Below are 22,078 nucleotides of genomic sequence, written 5' to 3' on the forward strand. Positions count from 1 at the left end.
ATGTCTCGCACAGCCTGTCAGGCAGAGGCTGTTTGGAATCAACAGTTCTGGAGCTTCAATACAAAGATATAAACTACTGTGGAAAATTCTCAGGATAAAATCAAGACCATCTTGAGTCTCCAGATACATTTTTCCCCATGAGTTTTTGCAACTTTCATCATTTGTCATCAGATTCTTTTTCAAGCACTTTTAATTTTTAAAAGTAAATAAATATAGGCATATTTAGTCATGTAAGGGCATGTGGCTTTCCTGCGAACAGAAACCTTCAGATTCTTCATGTGTAGGCAAAGGATTTATCTTTTTCAGTCCGTAATTAGCAGTCTTAATTGCATTCAAGAAGAAAATCTCTAAGATGGTGCTTGATGGATGAGTCTAGTTTTCTGTCATAGCTTTCAAACTGCATTGCAACGTGGAAATTAGATTCTGAATATTTAAAAAATCTGCATTGCAAAACCTAACAAAAGGAGGTTGAAAGCTGACCTTCATTCCTTTTATCTGCTTCAGCTGTATATGGATTTGAACTTGAAAATTTGGTAGTGGGGGTTGGATGGCATGAGACCACCATTTGTCTTGGAAGAAAAGAGCTACATAACTGGCTGTGAAGAGACATGCTCTGTATTATGTCAACAGGAATGTGATACAGAAAAGCAGGCACTGAGGCTGCTGAATACCTAGCCACTGGAAGAAGCATTTGTACATGGATCATTTTATGTTCTATTTGATGCAGTAAATAGCATGTGTCCTGTGCCCTTCAGGATAATCACTTCTTATCCTTTTATGTCTAACTGTGTGAAAAAAATTACAAAATCAAAATTTGGACAAATATCCTGAACACAACTTAGAGAAGACTTGGTTGCATGAATAGAAGATTGACTTCTGATGGAAAGAAATAGAACTTGATTTGGGTCTTAGTTATTTTGAACACACTGCCATATACTTTTTTTTTTTTAATCTACAGGCTGCACATGTTTGTGTAACCATATACTAAAGATAATTATCTGCCTGTAATTTTCATTTTTAACCCATGAAGATACTCTATTAGTCCCCCTCAGCTGCTCTAGGCCTTTTGGAACTCTGGCAAACAAAAAGAGCTGCACTACAGAAGGTCATTAATATGTAGGTAATCGCTGCATTTATTCTTACTAACCATTCACAAGGTAAGACAAGAATATGCAGAGTTGGGTTAGTTTTTGGCCTAGTAACAGTTGAAGTTTAAATCACAGACTTCAAGATTCTTTCATGGCAGGTACATGATTGTTAGCCACATTGAGCTGCTAAGGCTATTGTAAAAATGCTGGATGCTTCTCCAGAACAAAGAACAAAAATTCCAGGCTCACCTTTCTTTTCTTTTTTTACTGTCTCTCTCATTCTTTTTTTTTTCTCTCTCTCTCTCTTATTCTTTAAAGAAAAAAATTTCACCCTTCATTCAAAAGTCTTAATCTTTAACTCAGTGATACCTTTCTTTCTAGGTTTCTTTGCTTTGAAGTCACTGGGATGCACACATTTGGAATGAAGTGGAGGGCAGGTCTGTGAGTGGTTTCCAGATATTCACAGTTTGGCTTAGCCTGGACAGTCAGTTCACAAGAACCCTTTTCTTTGAGTCTAACACCACAGCAACTCAGGACCCCTCATGCAAAACATTAAAAAAGCCAACCAAACATTTGCAAGCCTCTAACAAAACGTGAGGTCAGATTATTTAAGAGTTTTGGGTGAAGGTTCCAGTCAATTACCATTTTAGCTAACCTCTCCCTTGTCACCACCCTTTTTAGGCCCATCCCTTTCTGAGAATGTTGGTCGAGGGCTGGTGCTGTGATTTCCTCTCATATTAGGTCTACTAGTAGGTTTTTACTCTGCGGTGAAGGAAAAACACCACATACTGGCAGAGATGCACAAAATTCCCCACATTCTATTACTGGGTTAGCTTTTACACATAGGCCAATGACTAACGGAAGGTAGGTCTGAATCCCAAATATGAAACAAAATCCGTGTGTAAAAGCCTATGAAGATTGGATAGATGGGTTGGGAATTGTGGAAGTGTTTCCTAAATATATGAAAGTGTGAGCTGTTCACCAGTTTCAATTTACAGACTCTTGTTCTCTCTCTGAGATTAATAGAAATGTTGGTTCATTGGGCTGAGATCTAAAGGTGAATGTGCATGTGTGTTTGTGTAGCAGGGTAGGAGGACAGCAGTGTTAAAAGGGAGGAACTGCAAAGGGAGAGAGGGGAGGTGTAGGAGAAGGTTCTAGGAAATATTACCAGTATGTATAAGTAGGTGAGTGTAGCCTGATTAAAAAAATCTATGTGTGGTCTAGAGTATACTTTTGTACTTATTCACAAGGTTGCTTATAATCTGAGACTATTTGCCCTGGCAGTTGAGTCTGCAGAAGTTATTTTCTTATCTGTTTACACAGAGGCAGCCGATTCTCCCTGTGGGAATGGCAGCCGGTTTTTTTTGTGGGTAGGCGTCCTGAAGTGAGGCCCTGAGCCAGAAGCCTCCAACGTCATGCTGACAAAGCCCAGGAGAGGTAAGCAGCTAGTTACGGTGTCACCACTCCCCACAGGTGACTGTAAAGATGAGTGGCTTTGCTGTTCATGGAGGCAAGCTTTCCTCCTTTTCTCTTTTTGAAATGAAGTTGAGGCAGGAGCAAGAATGAATTAGGAGCACGAGGAAACGTTTGATTGGGCTGGTCCCTCACTCAGTGAAAATCCTCCCCTTCAGCCAGAAGCCGCTGCACACACCTCAGCTCTCACTCAAACTCCAACTGCCTGTGGCTTCTTCCTATTGACTTAAGCTGGGTTTTGGCTTCTGTCAGCCTCCAGCAAGGTCATAAATAGTACTTAATAAACAAAGGTAGAACATTTCTAATGGATGTCTTCAGTATCTCAAATACTCATAGACAACTTTATATTCTCAAGGTTTCTGTCTTTTACAAAGTGGTAAATATTTTGTTGCTAATGGACAAAAATATCAAAAAAGGAGACACTAGAACAATAAACAAGGAAGGATTAAATAATCAAAATATAATTACCTGGTCCAAGTCTCATAATCTTGGGAAGCAGGCCTTTGTACAAAGCTAAAATCCTGTAATGGGAAGGGAAAGAGAAACGTTCTTATTCTGAAAATAAATGGAGTTGTACCTTAGCTTTATTGAGATGGGGGCCCAGCATTTAAAAAAATAAATTATTTGGAATTACACACACCTCAAAGCAGACAGCATCTTAGTATTCTCTGCAGCAAACTGGATGTGGGGAAAGAGTTAATGAATTCTTTATTACCCAACTGTGCTGGTCCTGTCCAATCAGAAACATGACTTTCATCAGTGAGATGGTTTTTGCTTTCAAGACAGGTCTTACTTTCAAGACAGCTGTGTATATGGACAGAATGACTTTTGTAATTGAACTTAAAAGACCACAAACTCAGTCTTTACATTAGGAAAGAGGATGCAGTTTATATCAAAATAATAAAATATTACTTGTTTACTTGAGAAAAAGAGGGGCAAAGAAACAGAAAGTAAGATTTAAAAAAATCAGAAAAATGCACATACTTTAAATTTTTAAAACTGTTTTTTACAGAACTCCATAATTCTCCCAGAAGAATATAATTAAGTGGCAATTTAATGGGATTTACAGCCAGAAGACAATTATTCTCCTGCCTATATATTAGAAGGACATATACAATACTATATTATGCAAACTGCCAAGTAAAAAGTTCACCTTGGCATTCTAAGGCAAACACGCAGCATATTGTCACTTGATGGTGTAAGCACATGTTTACAACATCTTATTATTGTGTTGTCTTGGAAAGTTTGTCATATATATTCGCAGAGTTTCTTAGACACAAGTTCCACTTAGGAGGGCTTACTTGTTCTCATCTAAATGGAAGGACAATACGGTTTTAACAATACGTGAGCCTTATACATTTATTAAAATAAGAATGTGTTATGTTACCCTTCTTCCTGGTAGACTGTTGCCATTGTTTTGAAACAGGTTCTGTACTTGATCTCTCCAGGAACTGGTTGAGGCCCTTGAATCCTACTTTTGGCAACATCAAAAGGGATGTTAATGACTGAGGCTATTGTCCCCGAGAGAAGACCAATCCCAAATTTTCTCAAAAACTCCAAGGTTGGATCCTAAAAGAAAAGAAGAATAATATAACATAAAGGGGAGCGGAAGCCCCTAAATCAGTTAAACACTATAAAGCAATATGTATTTAAGCAGAGCATTGCACTCCCGGCACCCTCCTGTTATTCCAGCGGAACACATTAGGATTTCCTAGGCTGGAACTTGTTTTCTTGACAATCCCATTGGCTATGTTTTTACACATGGTCTAAATTGCTGAAGTACACATTTCCTCACACAGGATTTATAAACACAGTTCATAAAGAAAGACTGGTATGGCATATGGGGATGATTTGTATAATTGGGCTTCACAATGTACTTAGTATTACTGTATCAAAACAGGAGAAATCCAAGCACACTATTAGCTAATTGGCCAGAATATTTTACAAATGACAGCAACTTCCACCATGAAGCCTACTAAAATGCTCATTTGTGTGTGGACCCCCAAATGTTAAATTAAATCAAGGCTACTCGCGGTCTGCTGCTATTCCCCACCAGGTTTTTTGCATTTATTTTCACGTGTAGCTGATCCACTGTACTGAGAAGTGCTAGCTTCCTGTTACTAACAAACCAACTTGGGGCGGCTGCAAAACAGCCTGTGACATTCTGTGCATTATAAACAGTAGTAAGTCACTGGACTAATTGGCTGAAGAATTTACAATCCATTGTTTCGGAATCTTGTTCTTCCTCCATGGCAAAGGAAGAAACGGAGAGAGAGCGAGAGTGAGTAAAAGAGAAATATTTCTTCTTTCTGTTAGAATTTAGGCCCTTCACGTTGGTCTGATTTGATTTTCCACCCCTCCCTGCACTGCTTTCTGACATCAAAGTATTTAATTAGGTCTTATGTGGGAGTCACTTTCCTTTGGCCTATTTTTGTGCCCTGTGAGCTCACATTATGATTTGTTATAATGAATTTGCTGGGAAGTTCTCATTATGTTGCCAGCCTCAGTTCTATGTTTTCAGTCCTCTGTTCTCTGAAGAGAGGTCATATCACATACTATAAGCTGCTGACTCTGACCCCTCACCCCATCTTTTCCCTGCCCTCTCTTTTGATCAATATTTTAGAGGGATCATCACAGAGGAATAATATAGGGCTGTGCCACAACACTATTTTATTCAGAGGGGAAGCATACCATGCTTCAGTTAAACAAGAAAATTCAGGTCTGAGCATTACATGCTTCCAGCCTCTATGAAAGAAGAAAACTTCTGAGGGCTCTGAAATTTTCAGCTGAACCAAGAGCCAGTTACCATCACAGAAACTCCTATGTGACTAAACATAAAAAGCAAGGGTTTGGTAATAATTCCTGGATCTGGGCCATACAGGTGCCGGGGAGGTTTAAAGGGATTTGAAAACCAACAGGGTGTTTCAACAGGAAAAACAATGCAGTGATTGCAGTATGAGTGAGGTGTGTTTAAATAATTCCCTCTCCCCCCATTTTTTCTCTTTTACAAGGAGAGAAAAATGCCTTTATGTTACTCCTCTCCATTATGGCACAGAAGCAGAACTGGAGCTCAGGAGGACAGTGAATTCTAGACCAGCTCTGGTTGTCTGACCTCTGATGAGTCACTGAATCACCCAGAGCCCAGTGTATCCAAGGGAAGTTTTTGACACCTACCTTACCTCTAAATTGTATCATTTTTCTGAGAAATAAAAACAATAATATAAGTAAAAGTGTTATAAGTGTTGCACAAACCTGGCAGAAAATGAATAGTATTATTACGTAGCCTGTTTTCTAAAGATGCAAAACATTCTGTGAAAAGATGCTTTCTTGAAATCCCCGTGACATTGCCAAGCTCTCTTTCTTTTTCAATTAAGGACAACAATAGAAATGATGATTTGTATACACGTTGTCCTTCTGGGAAGTTTGGGAGACTGGCTGATGTGTTTGCTGAGGACTAGAGTTGGGGATGGAAGGTGAACAAACAGACTCAGTGATGGTCATTGTGCTTGAGACATGGCATTGGAAACCAAAAGGTTAGGTCTCCAGGCCATCATATCATAGTGTTCACTAGCAGGAGTAAGTGTCCACCTTTGTTTGTATTTATTTATTTGAGATGGAGTCTCACTCTGTTGCCCAGGCTGGAATGCAGTGGCAGGATCTTGGCTCACAGCAACCTCCACCTCCTCGGTTCAGTTGATTTTCCTGCCTCAGCCTCCTGAGTAGCTGGGATTACAGGCATGTGCCACCATGCCCAGTTAAATTTTTGTATTTTCAGTAGAGATGGGGTTTCACCACATGGCCAGGCTGCTCTCAAACTCCTGACCTCAGGTGATTTGCCTGCCTTGGCCTCCCAAAGTGTTGGGATTACAGCCATGAGCCACCGTGCCCGGCCCACCTTTGTTTTTTATACATTTCCCAGCACAACAGTAAGATCCCACAGTGGTTCCCCAATCCAGCTGTGCTTCAGAATCATCTGGCAATTTTACAAAATACAAATGCCTGGGTCCCGCTGCAGACCCATCTCGGGGGTGAGAAGAAGGTGCCTGCAAGTTGTTTAAAAAGCTCTCCAGGGCTCCTGAGGCTGCCAGATAAGGACCCAAGTCTAGGAATCAGTGATTTTGATGTTCCACACTGGCAAAGCAGATGGTCAGTTGCTACCCCTGTGGGCATTCTAGGGAGGAAAAGAATTTGCTTGGGATGGCCATGAGGCTATCACTGACCACCAGCTTCTGGGCCAGTAGTCAGTTTCTTCCTTGACCACACAGCCTGCTTGAATCCAGCATCCCAGGCTGGGTCTGTGTGTGCGAGGACAACCCTCTCAGCTCACCTCTGCTTTCTTTGTCTCATGCCGCTAGCCATCCTCGAATGAATGCAGCATCTCAGATGCCTCTCCCGTTCAGCCTCTCCTGGCCACTGCCACCTCTCTGGCTTTAGATCAAGTTCCCGTTACCTTTACCAAGTCTTGCTTCCTTCCTGCCTGCTAGGATTTATTCTTCACAGTGATATCAGGGTTCTCTTTTTAGAAAAACTGCCTTTTGGTATCTCCCTACTCAAAGACCCTCCATACTTCCTGGATGCACAGAGAATAAAGACAAACTGCCTCACTTGGCCATTGATTTCTTTCCCACACCCACAATATGCTTCCAACTTATCTTTCTAGCTTCCACTTCTACACCCTACCCCGAATCCATACTATAGTCACACTGGTTAATTCATAATTACTCAAATATACCAAGCACTTTCCCAACTCCACGCTTTTCTTTAAATGATGCCTGCAGCCTAGAATGTCTTTCTCCATCATATTCACCTATAGCAATCTCATTGCCCTTTAACGTCCTGCTTAAATCCCACTAACCCAAGAAAGTTTTACAGATCCCCTGTCAAAATTGATTTATCCTCTCCCCTACTCCCGAGATACTGTCTGAACAACAGTCCTCACCTTTGCTATGGCCCACTTAGTGTTTAGTATATTTTTGCATGTATCTCTCTTCCCTGCAGGGCTGTGAGTCTGCACAGCATAGGAGCATGTGTTACTCCTCTTTGTGTCACCTGTTTTGCAGAGTACACTATAGGTGCTAAATAAACCAAGATGCTCGGAGCTGAAGAAAGCAAGTTGAGTGGGGCTGTCCCCTCTACCCAGACCCCTGTTACCCCTGTGGATGCCTTTGCAAGCCCCTGGGCGGTACCCAGGCAGCATCAGGATGGCTGCCTGCTGCCTTCAGTCCTACCGCCCCACCTCCAGCAGCCCAGAACCCTACATTTCCAGCCTTTCTCTTGGCCTCCTCTCTTCCCGCAAGCAACTCACTCCAGGTTAAAACATGCCTTCCCCAGCTCACAGAAGAGGTAACAATTTTAATAAAAATAAACATTGATTGAAGTACATATTTTGTGCCAGATACTGCTAAGTGCAAATGTCTAAGCATTACATCTGTTAATCTTCACAACCTTTGAGGTACGGACTATTATTATTATTCCTATTTTACAAATGAGTTAACTGAAAGGTTAAGTATAAGAAGGGATTTTTTGTTACATCCGCGTGAACCCAAGACTTTGCCTCAAGGCATAGTTTTTCTTCTTATACTCCTAAGAGTTAGTGGGTGGGTTGGTGAGGGAGGTGTCTACGAACCTTCTGAAATTCTAAGCAATGCTTCTGTATTAGTCCGTTTTCACGCTGCTGATAAAGACATACCCGAGATTGGGTAATTTACAAAAGAAAGAGGGTTAACTGGACTTACAGTTCCACATGGCTGGGGAGGCCTCACAATCATGGCGGAAGGCAAGGAAGCGCAAGTCACATCTTACGTGGATGGCAGCAGGCAAAAAAAACAGCTTGTGCAGAGAAACTCCTGTGTTTAAAACCATCAGCCTTCATGAAACCCATTCACTATCACGAGAACAGCATGGGAAAATCCGCCCCCATGATTCAACCATCTCCCACTGGGTCCCTTCTACAACATGTGGGAATTATGGGAATTATAAGATGAGATTTGGGTGGGGACACAAAGCCAAACCATATCAGCTTCTGTGTCTGTGTAGATGAGCTTTCCTGGGGAGTGTGTCTGTTGATTTTACTAGGCTTGTAGAAGCTTGAAAACAATTTCATGAGACCATTTTCCCTACCAATATGTTTATGAAGTAAGGAAAGGGCAGTGCAGGGTTGAAAACAAAGAGGCTAAAAATAGGAAGCCCTAATTTCCACAGGGGTTCTCAGGCAATCCACCTAAGTGAAATGATTTCCACACACATTCCTGCTCTGGAGTCTGTGAGTTACTCACATCTCAACCATATCCATGAACTCTGTGATTCTCAAAGTGTGTTCCCCACACCACCACCATCAGCACCATGAAAGAACTTATTAGAAATCAAAATTGAGGTTCCACCCCAGACCAGTGAATCTGGGAATGGAGCCCAGCTACAGCAATCTATTTGAACAAGTCCTCCAAGTTATTCTGATGGATAGTAAAGTCTGAGAACCACTGCTTAATTAAGTTGATCATTCACCCTCTTTGGATCCTTGGGCTGGATAATTGATGCTCTAAGATTCAACTTAATCATTGACCCTAAGTGGCTCTGGATGTGTTGGGAAGCATTTTGAAACTTTCCTTGGTGGAAACGGGTTGTTTCCTCAAGGCTACACAACTGAAGGCAATGATATTAACTCTGTTCAACCTCTCCTATCCTTAGCTCAGTCCAAAGCCAGAATGGCTATCAGTGGGGTCACCTGATCTGAGTGATACCTATCTCATAGTTCGAGTGGGTCATTGTGTACTGGCTAGCAGCAAGTACAGCATTTCTGCTGATAACCATAATAATAAATAACAAGGAAATTAATAGCAAAAGTAAATAGCAACAAAAAATGCTACACATGTTATAATATTTGTATTTTTTCATACTATTATGAGTAATAATGCCATTATTAATAATATTTATTGCCAGGCACAATGTCATGTGCAAAAAGTGTATACAAAATGTATATATGATATAACAAACCCTATGAGTTAGGCATATAACACCATTTTACAGGTAAGGACATGAGACTTAAAAAGTTAAGTCAGTTGTCCAAGATCACACTGCTTGTAAGAGGTGGAGCCTGGATTTGAGCCCAGCTCCTTCTGACTCCTAAGCCTATGTTTCTTAACCATTAAGTCATATTGCTTCTTGTGACTGATTCATTGTGAATCCAGCCAAAAAAGATTTATTGGATGTCTTTATATGTCGATTCCTACACTGGGTGCTAGAGTTGGATATGAAGGTAAATGGTCCAGAGAGGGGACTGGGAGTGGGCGTCTAAGCAACTATTCTAGTTCAATGTGATTAGTACTGAAGTGGGGGTGTGAAAAAAATGGAGGGCAAACATACAGTATGGGGAGGAATTTGCTCCTGGGATTTCACTATCTGAGTCCTGTAAGATGATATCTAGCTTCTGCCTCTTAAAGCTTGGCCGGTCGTTGGCTGTTAAGGAAGTCAACAGAAGACATATTATTGTAGTGAGTCACCATATTAGCTGAATGGCTAGCTCTCTGAATTGAGAATCACATGACCTGGAGTATCATTTTGCCTTTTTCCATTAATTTATTTTAAAAACTGGAGGAAGAAGATGAGAATGAGAAGACACTCACTCTGAGTCAGGTACTGGGTTAAGCCCTTTGTATATTTAAGCCCCACAACACCCCAGAGCAGACGAGGTACCTGACCCATACAGAAATTTCCTACTTTACAAAGGGATATAATCTCGAATTAGTCAAAAGAGAGCTGAAGTTCTATTATTTAGAAGTGAAGAAGCCAAAGTATTGGTGACTCTGAGACTGCCACACATCAACCAGTTTTAGAGACATGTACACTTGCCTCTCAGGGCTGCACCCTAATTCAACATGCAAGGAGAGCACCTCTTAGGCCAAGAGAAGACTTAAGTGACAGAAAATAAAAATCCCAGAATCACAAGACTAGAAGTGAATTCAGAATGCCACCTAGCCTAAGTCAAGTATTTTGAATGGATCACATATAAATTATGTAAATGAATATTAATATTGATGAAAAATCTATTATGTTATTAAAAATTTCCAACTTAATTCCATAATTAGCTCCAACTGTCACCAGTTAGGAACTGTTTCTTGTACTTAACTGATGTTCCTCACCAATAAGCCTATACCATTTTACTCCAACACTTTGCTCAATTGCAAGGGCAAGCAACTGTTAACTTGATGTAATTCACTGGAATTTAAAAACTGTTACTGACTTTGAGAGGCCAAGGCAGGAGGATAGCTTGAAGCCAGGAGTTTGAGATCAGCCTTGGCAATATAGTGAGACTGTCTTTAGAAAAATTAAAAATAAAAATAAAAATAAAATATCTCTGTTACTGCAATAGCCTTTTATTTCCAGTACACTTAAAAAAAGTTCCTTTTAAATATTTATTTATAAGTGGTATGTATTATTTCCTCATCTATGGATCTTTTCTTCTAAATATTTTCTGATTTTTCTTATAAATCATGTGATATAACTAAACTGGAGCTGAGTAGTCTGAAATATTAATGAATATTGCATGCATTGACTTTATTCTGTGAGAATAATATGGAAAACAATTCATGCAGGTTTTAAAAATAGTTTAATTCCCTTGCAAACATTTTAACACTGAAATTAATATTTCCATTCACAAATAAGAAAACTGAGACAGAGAGAAGGTATAAGTTTGCCAAAGACTAATTGCCAAATGGAACTAGTAAATACTAGAATTGAGAATTAACACCAGGTTTTCTTGCTGGAATTCTCTGGCTATTTCTGTCACACTGTGTGATCTTTTTGTGAGTGCACAGCTAAAGAGGTGTGTTTACCAGCCCCTCTTCAGGGAGATCAATGAGTTTCTCTGACAGAACATATTATTTATAGACTCTTTGTGACTTAACAAGAGACATTAAGAAGTGATCCCAAAATGCTGGCGGCTGTGACGTCCCACAACCTCTAAAAATTCAACATCAGAAACGTGATCATATGACCCAAAACAGTTGACACCTTACATATTTGTAGCTAATTTAACCATACAGTCCAAACTATACAGCCAAGAGCTAAAGATAGCATAAGTAATTTAAGGCAATGGCACTTGAGGAGATAAAATATGTCCATTGAAAGAGGCATATGCCTCCCCTTTTACCTTTCCTGGCATGGCCTCTGACACCTGGCTTCGTTAGCTGGCCAGCTGGCTGCTAGCTTGATAAACAGAAACATCGCCCATCTCAGAGGTCTTTGTGATTAGGGTCTGGGGTCTTTAAGAAGGCGTTTCACCCAGGGATATGCCAGAAGAAGGAGGTTAAGGAAGATGAGAAAACAGGATTTATCAGCCAGTGAGGAGTGGGGGTGATGAGGGACACAGGGCAGGAAGCCTGCTTCTCTGCAAAAGACAAGGTTGAGTAGAGGACAGCAACAGGGCTTTTCATTTAAGGGAACTCAGCATTAAAATCTAATCTTAGAATCTTCCCACCTCATGTCAGCCCAAATCACATTTTCTTTGATCTCTGCAATTAAGTCACCCTTTAATTCCTCCTGGTACTGTACCAAATAGGGTGGTCCTACAAGGAGTTACATGATTTGGGGGTATCACAAAAGTATTTCTTTGCAGAACTCAATTCTGTGACTCATTCCCATGCCCTCTGTAGCACATCACTATCACAATAGGTGAAGTGGAGGCTGCAATGCAGTCCTTCACTTTCTTAAGGCTGCAAGCCGGAGGTGGTACCTACATGAAGCTCATGGATGAAGGAACTGCAGAAGATATACTGTAGTAATACATTTTTGAAAATTTCACTTTTTTGAATCATTTTGCACACCTTAATTTCAGAAAATCACTTGAAAATTTCCCATTTTATCCTGCTGAACAAGGCACTGAATGGAGGATGGATGAGAGCGTGGTTAGAGGGATTCTCCTCTGGCTAAACAGAATGGCTCTGCTGTGAAAGATGTGAACATATGGTAGCCTGAAGAAAGGTTGGATGAACATGGGAGAAAATGTGGAAGGCTTGCTCAATGGATCTGCTGATGACAGGCTGGGAGGGGAAGCTAGGATGACAGATGAGAGACTCAACATTAAAAATTATCATCATGGGCTTTAGCACTAGACTGAACCTACAAGATTAAATTTAAGCATAGTGAATGTAAAATTTTGAATTTAGACAACTATACAAGTTTAAGATGAGGGAGGTGACTTGATTATAGTTCATGTAATCCAGGGATTTTAATTGATCATAAAGATTTATACATATCACATATCTAGTTTTTTTATTTTTTATTTATTTATTTATTTATTTTTATTTTATTATTATTTTTTAAGACAGACTCTTGTTTTGTCGCCCAGACTGGAGTGCGGTGATGCAATTTTAGCACACTGTAACCACAACCTCCTGGGCTCAAGCGATCCTCCCACCTCAGCTTCCCGAGTAGCTGGACTACAGGTGTGAGCCAGCATGCTCAACTAATTTTTTAATTAAAAAAAAAATGTTTTGGAGAGACAGAGTCTCACTACGTTGCCTAGGCTGGTCTTTAAATAAATAAAAAACCCATCAGCCCCACAAAAGTTCCACCAAAAATTTTTTAAAAATTATTATTATACTTTAAGTTCTAGGATACATGTGCACAACGTGCAGGTTTATTACATAGGTATACATGTGCCATGTTGGTTTGCTGCACCCATCAACTCATCATTTACATTAGGTATTTCTCCTAATCCTATCCCTCCCCCAGCCCCCCAGCCCCTGACAGGCCCCAGTGTGTGATGTTCCCCACCCTGTGTCCAAGTGATCCCATTGTTCAATTCCCACCTATGAGTGAGAACATGCGGTGTTTGGTTTTCTGTCCTTGTGATAGTTTGCTCAGAATGATGGTTTCCAGCTTCAACCACGTCCCTGCAAAGGACATGAACTCATCCCTTTTTATGGCTGCATAGTATTCCATGGTGTATATGTGCCACATTTTCTTAATCCAGTCTATCATTGATGGACATTTGGGTTGGTTCCAAGTCTTTGATATTGTGAATAGTGCTGCAATAAACATACGTGTGCATGTGTCTTTATAGTAGCATGATTTATAATCCTTTAGGTATATACCCAGTAATAAGATGGCTGGGTCAAATGGTAATTCCAGTTCTAGATCCTTGAGGAATCGCCACTGTCTTCCACAATGGTTGAACTAATTTACACTCCCACCAACAGTGTAAAAGCGTTCCTATTTCTCCACATCCTTTCCAGCATCTCTTGTTTCCTGACTTTTTAATGATTGCCATTCTAACTGGTGTGAGATGGTATCTCATTGTGGTTTTGATTTGCATTTCTCTGATGACCAGTGATGATGAGCATTTTTTCATGTATCTGTTGGCTGCATAGATGTCTTCTTCTGAGAAGCATCTGTTCATATCCTTTGCCCACTTTTTGATGGGGTTGTTTTTTTCTTGTAAATTTGTTTGAGTTCTTTGTAGATTCTGGATATTAGCCCTTTGTCAGATGGGTAGATTGCAAAAATTTTCTCCCATTTTGTAGGTTGCCTGTTCTCTCTGATGGTAGTTTCTTTTGCTGTGCAGAAGCTCTTTAGTTTAATTAGATCCCATTTGTCAATTTTAGCTTTTCTTGCCATTGCTTTTGGTGTTTTAGTCATGAAGTCCTTGCCCATGCCTGTGTCCTGAATGGTATTGCCCAGGTTTTCTTCTAGGATTTTTATGGTTTTAGGTCTAACATGTAAGTTTTTAATCCATCTTGAATTAATTTTTGCATAAGGTGTAAGGAAGGGATCCAGTTTCAGCTTTCTACATATGGCTAGCCAGTTTTCCCAGCACCATTTATTAAATAGGGAATCCTTTCCCCATTTCTTGTTTTTGTCAGCTTTGTCAAAGATCAGATGGTTGTAGATGTGTGGTGTTATTTCTGAGGACTCTGTTCTGTTCCATTGGTCTATATCTCTGTTTTGGTACCAGTATCATGCTGTTTTGGTTACTGTAGCCTTGTAGTATAGTTTGAAGTCAGGTAGCATGATGCCTCCAGCTTTGTTCTTTTGGCTCAGGATTGTCTTGGCAATGCGGGCTCTTTTTTGGTTCCATATGAACTTTAAAGTAGTTTTTTCCAATTCTGTGAAGAAAGTCATTGGTAGCTTGATGGGGATGGCATTGAATCTATAAATTACTTTGGGCAGTATGGCCATTTTCATGATATTGATTCTTCCTATCCATGAGCATGGAATATTCTTCCATTTGTTTGTGTTCTCTTTTATTTCGTTGAGCAGTAGTTTGTAGTTCTCCTTGAACAGGTCCTTCACATTCCTTGTAAGTTGGATTCCTAGGTATTTTATTCTCTTTGTAGCAATTGTGAATGGGAGTTCACTCATGACTTGGCTCTCTGTCTATTAATGGTGTATAGGAATGCTTGTGATTTTTGCACATTGATTTTGTATCCTGAGAGTTTCCTGAATTTGCTTATCAGTTTAAGGAGATTTTGGGCTGAGATGATGGGGTTTTCTAAATATACAATCATGTCATCTGCAAAGAGAGACAATTTGACTTCCTCATTTTCTAATTGAATACCCTTTATTTCTTTCTCTTGCCTGATTGCCCTGGCCAGAACTTCCAACACTATGTTGAACAGGAGTGGTGAGAGAGGGCATCCTTGTCTTGTGCCAGTTTTCAAAGGGAATGCTTCCAGTTTTTGCCCATTCAGTATGATATTGGCTGTGGGTTTGTCATAAATAGTTCTTATTATTTTGAGATACGTTCCATCAATACCTAGTTTATTGAGAGTGTTTAGCATGAAGGGCTGTTGAATTTTGTCAAAGGCCTTTTCTGCATCTATTGAGATAATCATGTGGTTTTTGTCATTGGTTCTGTTTATGTGATGGATTATGTTTATTGATTTGTGTATGTTGAACCAGCCTTGCATCCCAGGGATGAAGCTGACTTGATCGTGGTGGATAAGCTTTTTGATGTGCTGCTGGGTTCGGTTTGCCAGTATTGAGGATTTTTGCATTGATGTTCATCAGGGATATTGGTCTGAAATTCTCTTTTTTTGTTGTGTCTCTGCCAGGCTTTGGTATCAGGATGATACTGGCCTCATAAAATGTGTTATGGAGGATTCTCTCTTTTTCTATTGATTGGAATCGTTTCAGAAGGAATGGTACCAGCTCCTCTTTGTACCTCTGGTAGAATTCAGCCATGAATCCATCTGGTCCTGGACTGTTTTTGGTGGGTAGGCTATTAATTATTGCCTCAATTTCAGAGCCTGTTATTGGTCTATTTAGAGATTCAAATTCTTCCTGGTTTAGTCTTGGGAGGGTGTATGTGTCCACGAATTTATCCATTTCTTCTAGATTTTCTAGTTTATTTGCATAGAGGTGTTTATAATATTCTCTGATGGTAGTTTGTATTTCTGTGGGATCAGTGGTGATATCCCCTTTATCATTTTTTATTGCATCTATTTGATTCTTCTCTCTTTTCTTCATTAGTCTTGCTAGCCGTACATCTATTTGGTTGATCTTTTCAAAAAACCAGCTCCTGGATTCACTGGTTTTTTTGAAGGGTTTTTTTTGTATCTCTATCTCCTTCAGTTCTGCTCCAATTGTAGTTATTTCTTGCCTTCTGCTAGCTTTTGAATGTGTTTGCTCTTCATTCTCTAGTTCTTTTAATTGTGATGTTAGGGTATCGATTTTAGATCTTTCCTGCTTTCTCTTGTGGGCATTTAGTGCTATAAATTTCCCAATACACACTGCTTTAAATGTGTCCCAGAGATTCTGGTATGTTGTGTCTTTGTTCTCATTGGTTTCAAAGAACATCTTTATTTCTGCCTTCATTTCGTTATTTATCTAGTAGTCATTCAGGAGCAAGTTGTTCAGTTTCCATGTACTTGTGCAGTTTTGAGTGAGTTTCTTAATCCTGAGTTCTAATTTGATTGCACTGTGGTCTAAGAGACAGTTTGTTGTGATTTTTGTTCCTTTACATTTGCTGAGGAGTGCTTTACTTCCAATTACGTGGTCAACTACAGAATAAGTGTGATGTGGTGCTGAGAAGAATGTATATTCTGTTGATTTAGGATGGAGAGTTCTGTGGATGTCTATTAGGTCTGCTTGTTGCAGAGCTGAGTTCAGGTCCTGGATATGCTTGTTAACCTTCTGTCTCGTTGATCTGTCTAATATTGACAGTGGGGTGTTAAAGTCTCCCATTATTATTTTGTGGGAGTCTAAGTCTCTTTGTAGGTCTCTAAGAACTTGCTTTATGAATCTGGGTGCTCCTGTATTGGGTATACATATATTTAGGATACTTAGCTCTTCTTGTTGAATTGATCCCTTTACCATTATGTAATGGCCTTGTCTCTTTTGATATTTGTTGGTTCAAAGTCTGTTTTATCAGTACACATATATTTAGGATACTTAGCTCTTCTTGTTGAATTGATCCCTTTACCATTATGTAATGGCCTTGTCTCTTTTGATCTTTGTTGGTTCAAAGTCTGTTTTATCAGAGACTAGGATTGCAACCCCTACTTTTTTTTTTTTGCTTTCCATTTTCTTGGTAGATCTTCCTCCATCCCTTTATTTTGAGCCTATGTGCATCTTTGCATGTGAGATGGGTCTCCTGAATACAGCACACTGATGGATCTTGACTCTTTATCCAATTTGCCAGTCTGTGTCTTTTAATTGGAGTATTTAGCCCATTTACATTTAAGGTTAATATTGTTATGTGTGAATTTGATCCTATCATTATGATGTTAGCTGGCTATTTTGCCCGTTAATTGATGCAGTTTCTTCATAGCATCAATGGTCTTTACAATTTGGCATGTTTTTGCAGTGGCTGGTACCGGTTGTTTCTTTCCACGTTTAGTGCTTCCTTCAGGAGCTCTTGTAAGGCAGGCCTGGTGGTGACAAAATCTCTTGGCATTTGCTTGTCTGTAAAGTATTTTATTTCTCCTCCACTTATGAAGCTTAGTTTGGCTGGATATAAAATTCTGGGTTTAAAACTCCTTTCTTTAAGAATGTTGAATATTGGCCCCCACTCTCTTCTGGCTTGTAGGTTTCTGCCGAGAAAGCTGCTGTTAATATGATGGGCTTCCTTTTCTGGGTAACCTGACCTTTCTCTCTGGCTGCCCTTAACACCTTTTCCTTCATTTCAACCTTGGTGAATCTGACAATTATGTGTCTTGGGGTTGCTCTTCTTGAGGAGTATTTTTGTGGTGTTCTCTGTATTTCCTGAATTTGAATGTTGGCCTGCCTTGCTAGGTTGGGGAAGTTCTCCTGAATAATATTGTGAAGAGTGTTTTCCAACTTGGTTCCATTCTTCCCATCACTTTCAGGTACACCAATTTGGTCTTTTCACATAGTCCCATATTTCTTGGAGGCTTTGTTCGTTTCTTTTTACTCTTTTTTCTCTAACCTGGTCTTCTCACTTAATTTCATTAATTTGATCTTCAGTCACTGATACCCTTTCTTCCACTTGATCGAATTGGCTATTGAAGCTTGTGCATGCGTCATGAAGTTCTCATGCCATGGTTTTCAGCTGCATCAGGTCATTTAAGGTCTTCTCTACACTGTTTATTCTAGTTAGCCATTCGTCTAATCTTTTTTCAAGGTTTTTAGCTTCCTTGCGATGGGTTCGAACATCCTCCTTTAGCTCAGAGAAGTTTGTTATTACTGACCTTCTGAAGCCTACTTCTCTTCTGTCAACTTGTCAAACTCACTCTCCGTCCAGCTTTGTTCTGTTGCTGGCAAGGAGCTGCGATCTTTTGGAGGAGTAGAAGCACTCTGATTTTTAGAATTTTCTGCTTTTCTGATCTGGTTTCTCCCCATCTTTGTGGTTTTATCTACTTTTGGTCTTTGATGTTGGTGACCTACAGATGGGGTTTTGGTGTAGATGACTTCTTTTTTTTATTTTGATGCTATTCCTTTCTGTTTGTTAGTTTTCCTTCTAACAGTCAGGTCCCTCAGCTGCAGGTCTGTTGGAGTTTGCTGGAGTTCCACTCCAGACCCTGTTTGCCTGGGTATCACCAGCGGAGGCTGCAGAACAGCAAATATTGCTGCCTGGCCCTTCCTCTGGAAGCTTCAACCCAGAGGGATGGCCACCTATATGAGGTGTCTGTGGGTCCCTACTGGGAGGTGTCTCCCAGTTAGGCTACAAAGGAATCAGGGACCCACTTGAGGAGGCAGTCTGTCTGTTCTCAGAGCTCAAACGCCATGCTGGGAGAACAACTGCTCTTTTCAGAGCTGTCAGACAGGGACGTTTAAGTCTGCAGAAGTTGTCTGCTGCCTTTTATTCAGCTATGCCTTGCCCACAGAGGTGAAGTCTAGAGGCAGGAGGCCTTGTTGAGCTGTGGTGGGCTCCACCCAGTTCAAGCTTCCTGGCCGCTTTGTTTACCTACTCAAGCCTGAGTGATGGTGGATGTCCCTCCCCCAGCCAGGCTGCCACCTCGTAGATCGATCTCAGACTGCTGCACTAGCAGTGAGCAAGGCTTTGTGGGCATGGGACCCACCGAGCCAGGAATGAGGGAGAATCACCTTGTCTGCAGGTTGCTAAGACCTTGGGAAAAGTGCAGTATTTGGTCAGGAGTGCCCCATTTTTCCAGATAGTGTGTCATGGCTTCCCTTGTCTAGGAAAGGGAACTTCCCCAACCCCTTGCACTTCCCGGGTGAGGCGACTCCCTGTCCTGCTTCAGCTCACCCTCCGTGGGCTGCACCCACTGTCCAACCAGTCCCAATGAGATGAACCAGGTGCCTCAGTTGGAAATGCAGAAATCATCCGTCTCCTGAGTTGATCACACTGGGAGCGCAGACTGGAGCTGTTCCTATTCGGCCATCTTGGAACACTCCACCAAGTTCCACCAAAATTTAATACAATACCACCTCAAGCTATCCTCCTGCCACAGCCTCCCAAAGTGCTAGGATTACAGGCATGAGTTACTGTGCCCAGACCATGCCAACTTCTTGATGTAAAAATAAAACACATTCTTCCTCCCTTCCTTTCCATCCCCTTCTTCCAACAAATCCCCCACAATCTATTTGTGCACAGTTTTTGGCTGCATTTAAGAAAGGTGTGTGTTCATGTCACAGGAATGGTTGATCCTAGTGTACTCTGCATTTGATCAATGAAAAACTGCAGTATTCTGTTTGATATGACATTGATATGGACAAATCTGATGCACCATAGTAGGACAGATGGGCTGCTCAGAAGACTGGAAGCCATGTCACCAGAAGAGTGAATGGGCAGCTGTGGGTATACTCTGAAGAAAGAAAGACCCAAAGGGTCATGTGTCCACATATTTGAAGAAGTATGTAGAGTACAATGATTAAGAGCATGGGCCCTGGGGTCAGATTGCCTAGGGTCAGGCCTTTGAAAGGAGTTAGTGGAGACAGGCACCAGGCTCTGACACTGTTTGTGAAGACTTGTTCAAAATCTCTAAAGAAAAGGGATATGCCATGTCACCCTCCTCTTGTGTATTTACTGAGCCTGACACATCATAGGTATGTAATAAATGCCTTAGCTTCCTTTATAAAAACATAATAAACAAAGAACCAAGCAAATTACAAAGGAGGCAGATACACACACTGGTTAAGCACCTGGTAGCAACCGCAAGGCAAATAATAGCAGCTTATCATTGTCTTGCCCAAGCTGGGTATGGTGGTCATGAAAATGATGTGGTGCATTGGAATCATAGTTGCCTCCTGGTAACTGAACAAGGAGGCAGCTTAAGTGAGAGTGAACTGCCTTTTTTTTTTTTTTTAAGAGGAAATTTGCATTTTAGCTATTGTTAGTTCAAATGGGTCCAAGTCAGCTTACAAGTAGAGTCAGCTCTCACTATACACCTTTCATTCCTTCTAACCTTGGCTCTCTTTTGTTGTTTTGTTCATAAACTTTGACAAAAACATTTTCCTCCCGATGTCATGGTATCCTGCTATTTTGTCCCCAGTGAAAATATCTGCTATTGGAGCTTAATTAAAAAATACATTTGTTTTTACTTCACTGCTATCAGAGGAATCTATTACAGTGTTTGTTTTCTCTTCATGTGAGATAATTTAGGGAAATGCTAGCTCCCCACTCCACAGAAGGTCACTAACTCAAATGAGATGCTTCAATTGATAAGCATTCTTTAAGGAATGTGGAGTATTCCTAAGATCCTATCCTTGCAGGGCTCTGGGCTTTGGAATGAAATCAAAGTCTTGTTAAAACCTCTGCATCTAAATGTAGCCATTCAGAAAATAGCCATGAAAATTCCTTTTTTTCCTCTAAGTTGTCTGTTCTTTAAAGTATTGTAAAATGTAGAATAATTTTAAAGGTTTTACCCACTTAGCTCAAATTATAAAATATACATATATATAATGTCAAAATGGATTATGGTTTAGGCATAATAGTTATCTCTTGATTATATCATCTCCTGTATATATTTCACAGATATAATATGTATTGTATATACCTATATATTCACGTGGTTAGATAATACCACCTAGGAATTAATTATGTATTGAGTATTATACAGAATACAGGGAAGTATTTATATGTTTCCTTGGGAACCCAGTAGGATATTTCTGTTGTAGTGTATTCTCTCTGTTCCCTGACTCAATAAAGGCACTGACCCCAAGGAACTAGCAAGCCAGGTTCCCAAAACAAAACTCTAGAGATTCAGAAACCAGAGGGAGGGCACACTGAGATGCTTCAACATGGAGGTAGGGAGATAATCAAGAAGAAGTCTTTGAACCAAGCTAGTTCAATGAGATTATACCTGTGAACTTCCATACATGGAACTTTCCCACGCCCATTTAGTTCCACTTATGTAATATGTCTGCTCCATATAACCCCCAGTTAAATAATTTAAGGGGAGTAAGTTGCCTTATATTATGTGCCTAAAACATTCTGGTCAAGCTAACCTCTGCAGCCTCCATTTCTCCTTCTCTACGGGTTCTCCATGCACCAGCAACACTGATTCTTAATCTTCTCTGGGGTCCTTGAGTTTCTTTCTGCTTCAGGATAGTCACATTCCTATTCTTTCTGCCTGGTTCATTCAACCTCTTCAGGTTGGCGTGGTTTGTCCTCATCCTTCAGACCAAGCCCAAACATTGTTTCCAAAAAAGACCTTTCTAGCCAGGCTCGGTGGCTCATCCCTGTAATCCCAGCACTTCGGTAGGCCGAGGCAGGAGGATCACTTGAGCCCAGGAGTTGGAGATCAGTCTGGGCAACACAGGGAGATTGTCTCTACAAAAAAAAAAAAAAAAAAAAAAGAAAGAAAGAAAAAGAAGAAAAAGAAAACGGACTTCCCTACACCATCTCCCTGCCCCATAATGGGTCTAGATTAGAATCCTTGTTTATAAATTCTCACAGCTTGATAGTTATTTTGCATGACATTTAACACAATTGGAATGATTCAGTTCCTTGTGCAATGATTTGTTTATTGTCTGTCTCCTCTATTAGACTGTAAACGTCATTAAGGGAGGAGCAATGCTGATGCTTCCTAAGAGGGTGCCCAACATACAGTAGATGCACCATGAATACTTTTGGAATGAATGAATAGAATAGACCC

The 22,078-nt window shown here is 40.4% G+C and overlaps 1 protein-coding gene across 1 annotated transcript in view; it reads right to left on the bottom strand.

Annotated features, from left to right (window-relative positions):
• SLC25A21 (solute carrier family 25 member 21) overlaps positions 1-22,078 on the bottom strand; it is a 510,379-nt gene that overhangs the window by 2,862 nt on the left and 485,439 nt on the right. The window contains exons 8-9 of the mRNA XM_054448733.2: positions 3,949-4,130; positions 3,030-3,082 (exon numbers count right to left, since the gene is read on the bottom strand). Of these exons, the coding sequence (XP_054304708.1) occupies positions 3,030-3,082; positions 3,949-4,130 (235 nt within the window). The remainder of the gene's footprint in view (positions 1-3,029; positions 3,083-3,948; positions 4,131-22,078) is intronic.

This window comes from Pongo pygmaeus, chromosome 15 (assembly GCF_028885625.2).
Source record: "Pongo pygmaeus isolate AG05252 chromosome 15, NHGRI_mPonPyg2-v2.0_pri, whole genome shotgun sequence".
NCBI classification, from domain to species: Eukaryota; Metazoa; Chordata; class Mammalia; order Primates; family Hominidae; genus Pongo; species Pongo pygmaeus.